This window comes from Akebia trifoliata, chromosome 1 (assembly GCF_017979445.1).
Source record: "Akebia trifoliata isolate Shusen 1 chromosome 1, ASM1797944v1, whole genome shotgun sequence".
Lineage (NCBI taxonomy): Eukaryota > Viridiplantae > Streptophyta > Magnoliopsida > Ranunculales > Lardizabalaceae > Akebia > Akebia trifoliata.
Window position 1 is genome coordinate 5,583,243 of NC_141375.1, and position 9,710 is coordinate 5,592,952.

Genomic DNA, 9,710 nt, shown 5'->3' on the forward strand with positions numbered 1-9,710 from the left:
TCTAGTTTTACTCATCAATCACCAATATCCATGTCGCTATTTTTTTCTAGGAAAAAAATTCATAGTGAAAACACAATATTTTTTGTTACAAAGAAACAATTTTCTTATTGCTTACTTCATTACGAAGCAACACATCTCTTGCTTGACTTTTTTTAAGTGATGAATCATATTGCTTGTTCATTTCAAAGCAATGAAATCGTCATTTTGATTAATAATTTTAAGGAGGTGAATTTCCTAGTTTGTTTGTTGCAATGTTTGGGAGCACTTAGCTGAAAAAGTCCAACAAGCTGATAGAGGAAAAATTTACATGCGAGCCAAGTCATCTCTCACACAAAGGACTTCAAAGACTTTGTTAGATATATCGGTATTTTATATATGTGTCATAAGGGCACATGTATAATTTCATTTATTTTATAGTTTATATACATAACACGGTTCATAGTGAGAGAGTCAAGTTCGACTCCTCCCACTTTTTCCATTATTTTCTTCTCTAAACCATAATCCGATCTTCTACATGTTATTAGAGCTTTTCTAGTGATTAGATTTTGGTTCTCTCATCTTCTTCCACATTTCTTTTTTCTTTTTCTTTTCTCTATTGATATAAACTAGATTATTCTAATTTGATTTGTGCCCCATTATCCTCGTGATGGCTAAAATCCTCTGTTTGGAGAATTTTGTCTTTGTAGTCGGAAAATATCCCAAATGAGATCATAAATCAAGGGATTTTTATTAGTTATTAGAGGTTGATTGTGATACGGTGTGATGATTAGGTTTCAAATTGTGTTTCTAGCCTCCAAGGTACCCCACGACTTCATCTTAAGAGGTATTATAGATCTACAATTTTATTTGGAAAGAATTTTGGAGCCTAAAGATTTTATCTAGAGGAGTTTTAGAACCCTGTGACTTTACTAGAATAAATTATGCTCTATTTTTTTTTTTTTTTTTTGGAAGTTTTTCGCAGATCTTGATTATAAGGAATTCGTGTCAAGGAGATTTTTTGAAGATAGAACATTGTGGGGGAAGCGCCGAAAATTATAGAGCAATTTTATTGATTCTTGGGCAATCAATTGTTTCATCATGGAGTAGAAGACTATCTTAGGTATATCTATTTATTTGGATGGATCTCAAATGACATCTATTCGCTTAAATGGAAGTAACTATGTACATTGGTCGAAGGATGTTGAGATATTTTTGAGGGAAAAGGTATAAAATCTCCTCTAACCAAAGGGAAGTCTGATTCTCTTGATGAAAAAACCATTAAGGTATGGGAACAAGAAGATGCTCAAATTACTACTTTATTATGGAACAGTATGGAGTCGCAGATCAATGTTAACTTTATAGTTTTGGATACTACGAATGAGATTTGGGAATGAGTGAGGTACTTGTATTCGGGATCTAATAATATAACCATAATTCGAAATCCAATAATATAACCAAAATTTATGAGATTACTCAGTAGTATTTCTCCTAACAACAAGATGATAAATTCTAGATCAGACCTTCGCTTCATTAATGCGTATGCATGACGAACTGAATCGATATCAACTCATTTTCAGTGATATGCTTCAAATGTAGAAGTAAAGAGAGGATATAAATGTTATTCATCTTCTTTCATCCCTCCGATCAGAGTATAATGCAGTGGAGTCACTGATTTTAGGAAGCCCTGATCATCCTTCCTTGACAGATGTTTTCTCCAGGCTAAAAAGAGCCACTATATCAGATAGTGGAAAACCTACAATTGATTACTCTATTTTAGCTATTCTTGGAGATTGTAGTGGTTGTGATCATTGAGGTAGTGTTGGAGGGTGTGGCATTGGTCATGGAAGTAGAGGTGTTAGTAGAGATTCAGGGGGAGTCCTTGGAAGTCATGAAACCTGAAAGTGTACCCATTATTGTAAGGATGGATACACTATTGACTTTTGTTGGGATCTTCATAGGAGATCAGTTGTCCCTCAAGCATCATTATCTTCAACTCAGGATGTTGTGTAACCTACTATTTCATATGATCAGAGTATTGAGAAGGAATCCATGGTCCTTTCTTAAGAAGGGTATGACAAACTAGTTTCCAACTCATCAGGTACTGCTACTTTAGCTCAAACAAGTAAGGTATCTACTTATTTGTTATCATCTACGAGCTCTTAGATCATTGATTCTAATGCATCAGATCATATGATAGGTGATGAGTAAGTTTTATACCTGTAAATTAACTACTTCTAGGTATAATATTTTGTTAATTTTAGAGTCTTTTAGTTGTTTTTATTTAAGTTTAGTTTATTTTATACTTTTGGGTGATTCTGTGTTTTTATTTGATTTTTATACTTATTTTGCAACTCAGGAGCATTATGAAACCTTAGGATATTTACTATCATTTAGGAGAAATTCTAGTTCCAAATTAGTTCACTCTCGGAAGAAGGAAGCTAAGCATACAAGTTAAAAAGTCTTCAAGCCGCAACTTGATAGAAAACGAGGCCGCAACGTGAATTCAAGAATTGCACAACATAAATAAAAAAATACAAGCCGCGACATAACATGTTTTGAGGCCATGGCCCGCTTACGTTTTCAGCATTACTCGTTGATTTTTAGGGCTGAATTAGAGGCGAATTTTGGAACTCTTAAACCCTAATGATTCTATACCTATAAATAGGAAAGATTGTGCCTTTTTGGGGGGACAGAAGTTTTGGGTTTTCTGGGAGGCACAAAGTGGAGAAGAAGGACAAGAATTGGAGATTGACTTTTGAGTTTAATCTTCTTAAAATTTATCTCTTCTATTAATTTTGTAATCTCTAAGAATGGTTGAATACTTTTGTGATTGCGTTTTATTTGCAATGATGAACTAATTCCCATTCTAGGGTAATAATAGAACCCATTCATGATGTTTGATTGATTTTCTATCTTTTTTCTTTGATTATTTCTACATGTGATTGTTTATTCTATCCTATGTTTAATGCGATTTAATTAACTGGCTATTGATTGAATTGAATCGATGAACCTTAATAATATCGACAGAGTTGTTTTGTGTTCATGACTTAGATAGAATAACATATGCTAATTTGAGATAAATATATACTCATGTTGCGTGTGCATCCCTTATGAGAGCTTATTCTTAGTGAATTCTTCTTGATTTAATTCTCATAGACATATAGGGAGTTAATCTAGAAGGGTATTTTTACATGACCATCGACAGAGGCTTGTAGAGAATTTAGTGCTCTTGGGTGAAAATCATTGTAGATTAATTTATCATAGAAGGAAGGAGAATTTAATCAAGTGGATTGTTTGGAGGAAATTATAAACCTAGATTTCATCACTTATTAATTTTAAACTTCAAATTTATTATCTGTGTCTTTTTCTTTATTTATTTTTAAATCTTATTTTTTTACTTTTGTTTGGATAAAATTAGAGTGAGATAGATTAGTAATTAGCAATAAATTGATATTTAGTCTTTGTGGGAACGATACTTTCTCATCACTTTATTACTTGTTTCGATATGTATACTAGCGTGCGTAAAATAGACAACAACAGGTAATCTTCTATCATCTCTTTTTCTATCTTCTTGTCAAAACGTTAAATGAACTGATGGGTCATTTTCAAAAGTTATTGGGTTAGGAATTTCACAAGCCAACCCTAGTCTTTGTTTATCCTTAGTATTTTATGTTCTTAAATTTTCATTTAGTCTCCTTTCTATGAGTCAACTTACAAAGAAATTGGATTGTTCAGTAACATTTTCCCCTTCTCACTATGTGTTTCAAGATCAAAAGATGAAGAAGATGTTGGTTGCAAACGTGAAGTAGATGGTCTCTATCTTCTCGATAGTGCTTTAGTCCTAACAGCTCTTCTTTCATCTTCTAGCGTCTTTCAGTGGTACTGTTTGCTTGGTCATCCATCTCCTCGTGTTTTACAAAGTCTATTTCTTACTTTAAATAAAGACTTCACATTTCATTGAGAGCGTGTCAGTTTAGTGAACACCATTTAGTGTCTTGTTTACTTAATGTAAAGTGTAAAGAGTCCAGTCCACAATACTTCTTATTTAGGTTTTAAAAATTTTATTATTTTTGAAGACGACTATTTAAAGATGACTTGGTTATTTTTAATGAATGATTGTTCTGAGTTGTTTAATACATTTCAATAGTTTCATATGGAAATTCGAACCATTTGATGCTTCTTTATGCATTTTACATTCTAATAATCCAAAAGAATTTTTTCTTGGTCATTATACTACTTATTGTAGTCTCACGATATCATTTATCAATCATTTTGTGTTTATACCCCCTTAACAAAATGGGGAAGCTAAACGTAAAAACCGCTAGCTTCTTAAGTTTTTTTTTTTTTTTTTTTTCTTCCAGAATTTTAATTATAACTCTTACTAAATGCAGGATTAAATTTTGGGCAAACTACACTTTTCACCCCTTATGGTTTGGCATAATTCTATGTCTATGGTTTGGCATAATTCTATGTCAACCCTTAACCTTTCGACAATGGCACTTACCTTCCTTATAATTATCTAATGGGTTCACTAACCTCCCTTCCATCTACTTGTCATCAACCAAACAATTAAAAAAAGATTTTTCTACTCTTTTAAAGACCACTTTACCATTTTCAAATTGTTATTATTTTTTATAAATAACAATATCCTTGTGAAAAAATGGGTTTCCTTGTGAATGCTTAGACAGAGACATTTTTATAATTTCCTAATTAACTTTTTTTCTTAAATAAAATAAAATGAGATGTGTGATATAGTAAAATAGCATTCTGAAAACTTTAATTTAAAATTTTACATTTTGGTAAATTTCTCAAAAAAAAAAAAAAACCGTGTCTGGGTGTGAAAGGAGAGGTAAGTGCAATTGTCAAAATCTTAGGGGGTGCATGTAATTATGCCAAACAAAGAGGGGTCAAAGTGTAATTTACCCTCAGATTTATCCATAGTTTTTAAACTCGTCCGAGACCGAGACATATCGCCCGAGTTAACTTGGTATCAGAGCTAAATGAGACCAACTCACAAAGTCATTTTTTGACCGAGATTTACGACTCATGTTCAATTTTGATTTGTCTCACGAGATGTCTCAAATGAATCGGTAAACTCATCCTAGATGACTCGGTATCGGAGCTGAACGAGACGAGACAAGATACCGAGTTTAAAAACTATGGATTTATCCCCTTGTTCTATTGTCAACGTCTCTTTTTTTTTCTAGTTTTCTTATGATAAAAACGCTCACAAAGAGGTCTTCAAGGACTTCAAGAATTAAGATTCAAACAAAAGACCACAGCTTCCTTGCAACATCATAATTTCATATAATAATAATAATATATCTTCATAAGAATTCAAGAACTCAGATTCAGACAAAATAGATTTCTACATTTTTTTCTTAGATTTTTAGCCTTCCAGCTCTAAGTAGAATCAATGGAATTGGTGGAGAAGAACAACAGCACCATAGAATTCGAAGCTAAATAATCTTAAGATTGTCATGGATCAGCTCAAAGATGAATTTCGTAACATACTCATGATGATCACTACTCACACCAATCCAAGTGTTGAAATAGACTTTGACGCACTTACAAGCCTCGATCCAAATTCTTCAAATCGCTCGAGTTCTGTAACTGAAAGTAGTGCTACTGATTTTAGAACTGCTCAGCTCGAAGATGAATTCATGACATACTGATCTCTCACACCAATCGAGCTGAAACCGACACACTTATCACTCCGAATTCTTCTACTCGCTGGAGTTGTGTTACTGAAAGTAGTGCTGGTTTCTTAACTGCTCGCGAATCCACTGATGAAGGCTACCTAGAATATGAATATGAAGATGAATTTTCATGTAGAACTAGTTATCGATCGATAAATAGTATCCATGAGATTGATCTGATCCCTTTGGAAGTGATCTACAATCTCCGTAGTACTGCTGAAAGGATGATCACTGCTGGATATCTACGTGAATGTATACAAGTCTTTGTGAGTGTTCGTAAACCTGCCCTTGCTGCTACTTTCTGCCGGATTTGGATCGACAAGTTTAATATTGGTGATGTTCAAGGACTAGAATGGGATGTACTAGAACCAAAGATCCAAAGGTGGATACAAGTGGCAAAAATATGCATTCGAATTCTCTTTGCAAGAGAAAAGCGGCTCTATGAGCAAATCTTTCAAGCTGAAGGTTTGGGTGCAACCGACAATGATGCTTGCTTCATGGAAACCTTCAAAGTTCCCGCGAAACAGCCCTTTGAGTTTTTCGAGGTGCTATCTGTTAATCCACAAACGCCCAAGAAGCTCTTTAGGAAACTTCGTCTCTTTGTCGCATTTTCTGACCTCTTCTCCGATATGGATTTACTATTTCAATGGAATTCGTTGGAACCTGTTCGAGTTAAGGTTCTGGGATACTACGGAGTCTCTTTAAGACTGCAACAGAGACAATTTTGGAATTTATTCATGTCGTGCTGCACAATGATTCGAGGATTCCAGTACCTGGAGGGAGAATTCACCCTGTAACAAGGTGTGTGATGAGTCACATGATTTTCATAACTGATTGCATGAATTTTTTTTTGGGGTTCAACCCATTGACAGAATCACAAATATATGGTGATCAGACAGCTCTAGCAATAAAATACCCTGAATTGGAGAATCAAGGTCTCCATCAATCTCTGGCCATTCGATGCCTACAAATTCTTTTGAAGGAAAAGTCTAATCACTACAATGATGTATCTCTGTCTCACATCTTCCTCATGAACAATATACATTACATTGTTCAGAAGGCAAAAGGATCGCCCATGCTCTGCGAGATGATTGGACATGACTACTTGTGGAAGCTAAAATGGAAATTCAGGGAAGAGATGATGAGCTATGAAAGATCGACATGGATCACAATTCTACGCAGCTTAAGAGATGAAGGGCTACATGTGAGTGGGAGAGTCTCGAAGTCAGTGTTAAAGGAAAGGTTTACAACCTTTAATTCTATGTTTGAAGAGGTTCATCGGGTTCAGGCAACATGGTCAGTACCCAATCCTCAGCTTCGAGAGGAAATTCGGATATCTATTTCGGAGAATCTGATTCCTGCTTACCGATCTTTTCTAGACCGATATAGGGGCCATATAGAGAGTGAGAAGCACCCAGAGAAGTACATCAAGTATTCGGTGGAGGATCTTGAGATCGCCATCTTGGATTTCTTTGAAGGGCACACAGTTTCCCACCACACAAGGAGATGGCCCAGTGAAGAAATTGAGTTTGGGTTGAGTGTCAGAATTTAGAACATACTGAATTTCATATTTTAGCGAAAACTGGGATTTTCTCTAAATTCTTGACTTCTTCATGGCCATTCAATTCGATCCCATATAATCTCTTGTTGATGACGATCAAGTAATTGGGATACCAGGTGGAGATCTGAGAGTAGTCAGTGTCATTGTGCCCACATATTCTCACTCTGTAAGCAAATTGTTTTGATTTGTTACTTCATTTCAGATTTTGTTTCATTTGTTCATGCAGGATTTGTTCTAAACTAGTGTTTCTTCATATATCTATGAGCAATTTTCTTCACTAAATTTAGCAGATTTTCTGAAAATAAAAATAGCAAGACTACTAGAAGATCTGAGAATTATTCACAGAGATGTGTGATCTAGATGAATTGAGACAAATATAGAAAGCTCGGGAATTTATGGTAGGACTCCCCCTATAACATTGATTTACTCGAATTTTGGCATATGAATGCATCTCGCAGAAAATTCTAATTTTAAATTTGATTCATGTGAATATCATCTCTGATCAATGTTCTTAGTACTTGTATAGATTTGGCTAAGCAACTTCGATCTGTGTTCTATAAACGGTTTAGTCTACTAGTTTTATTGCAGACTTCTTTGACATATAGAGTCCTCAAAATCAAAAGTACTAGATTTCTAACTTTACTGATTTATCCTATTAAGGAATGTGATTTGGAAGCACTAACTGATTCACTAACAGATCATTCTACAAGGTTCGACCTGATATGAACTTTTGAATCTACGAGCTATAGGTGTAAGATTGAGTTCGATATGAATCTACGAGCTCGTGGGTAACTTGGTTAGCCATGTAGATTCCACACCCTTATGCGAATGATAATTATTCCTTGTTCAACTAAATCAATATGTAGTTCTGAAAATGACACACTTGGAATGAAAGGAATCAAAGGGATACTATTTCCCAAAACAGAACAATGAAAGACAGATTTTCTTAAATGAATTACTGTGATGAGGAGTTTTAGTTGAACTCTCACACTCGGTTTCCTTCCTTCATTCAAAGAATATGTCGATTATATCTTGTTTATAGATAAGGATGAGATGTTACAACTGTACAGCCAATTAAGTCTTAATTGTGACAAGAGTATAACCAAGAGTACAACCGAGAATTATGAAACCAAGTGTGATGAAGAGATCAGATTGTCTTCAGCCAGAGTCCTGCAACGGAGAGAGAAGATTTAGCAGCAGAGAAGTTTCTCTTGACTGCCTTTGCTTCATGTAATCTTTGGTTCATCGAAACTCATTTTAAGAAAAATTTAACATATTGGGAAGATATATGTAGTCATTGTTAACCCTTATTTAATGTATTTGGCTAATTAGCTGTTGAAGTGCAGAAAAATTTATCCACAATCTGTATCATTTGGTTTGCTACTACCTCAAATCTCTCATTGAACGCCTTTATCCTTAAGAATCACAAGCTTTCGTATTCTGAAGTATTTGCGATCATGGTCCTTAATGTAAGAAGATGTAATTAAAGAAGAAAGAAAATACAATACCTAGAAGTCTAGAAGACTAACCAAAGCAACAAAATAAAAGACCTCAACACTCTACTAAACTGAATTTACAGGCAAATTAACCCCATTTTAAAACAAGATCTTCATAGAAAATTTGGCTGAAATCCTTGAGAATGGAAGACAAATAGAAGAAAAAAAAAAGGGAGGTTTGATATTAAGAGAAACTATGGAATTCCTCTTACTTTCCTTCTAAAATAGTCTATTTCCTTACTTTCAAACACCTCACCAACATATGGCAAAAAGTAAGCATGTCCCATGAAATACAACCTCTCGACGAGAACGTAAAAGGGTGCCAGCTACAACATGTCCCTAGCAGAACTGGCCGAGTTATGCCCATACAACATCAACTTGAGAAAAGAAAGAACACCAAACATTGTAGGTGACAGAGCGAGTGGTATAGTAGTTAGCGTTGAACATTAATGATGAGATGACACAAGGGTTACTACTTCATGAGACATCTAACATTGAAAATCAAGCAAGAGGCGCTCTATGCTAAGTTTTTGCAATGCAAATTACTTGCATTGCTTCCCCCCCCCCCCCCCTTCCTTTGGAATCTCCATTGGGCCCACCTTAGTTCAAACGGCTGATGTCATTTGTGCCACATGTCAAACGGCTGTTTGTGCTGTGTGCCGGGGCAATTGCCCCCATATAACTTTGAGACAGCCCTGTATTTTCAACTAAATACATGCCTCATTTGGCCCCACTCCCTCATCTCACTCCTTATTTTCCCCCACCCCTATCACCTCCCTCCAATTTTTACCCCCCGCCCCCTTACAGTTTTTGAAGATGACATTGTCTCTTGATTGGGCCTTCTCTCATGGACTAATTGAAAAAGACCTAAATAGCCTGTTTTTCCACTTCCAACCAAAAATCTTTGAATTTCTCCCCAAAACTATTTATATTCAAGCTTTTCAACTGTACCATTAATTATAATTTGCCCCCACT

The 9,710-nt window shown here is 35.0% G+C and overlaps 1 protein-coding gene across 1 annotated transcript; it reads left to right on the forward strand.

Moving 5' to 3' along the window:
- Positions 1 to 1,128: 1,128 nt before the first annotated feature.
- LOC147410534 (exocyst complex component EXO70A1-like) lies at positions 1,129 to 7,230 on the forward strand. The gene is made up of 5 exons (XM_086434711.1): positions 1,129 to 1,203; positions 1,757 to 1,894; positions 3,671 to 3,858; positions 5,737 to 6,355; positions 6,574 to 7,230. Exons 1-5 carry the CDS (start codon positions 1,129 to 1,131, stop codon positions 7,228 to 7,230), a joined length of 1,677 nt encoding a protein of 558 aa, XP_086290837.1.
- The last annotated feature ends 2,480 nt before the right edge of the window (positions 7,231 to 9,710 follow it).

Bases quoted from the DNA above. Each gene is read 5' to 3' on its own strand.
- LOC147410534 (XM_086434711.1), top strand. From the start codon at position 1,129: ATGACATCTATTCGCTTAAATGGAAGTAACTATGTACATTGGTCGAAG. The intron at 1,204-1,756 runs GTATAAAATCTC...ACTCTATTTTAG, and splicing joins AGATATTTTTGAGGGAAAAG to CTATTCTTGGAGATTGTAGT. The intron at 3,859-5,736 runs GTACTGTTTGCT...TACTGAAAGTAG, and splicing joins TCTTCTAGCGTCTTTCAGTG to TGCTGGTTTCTTAACTGCTC.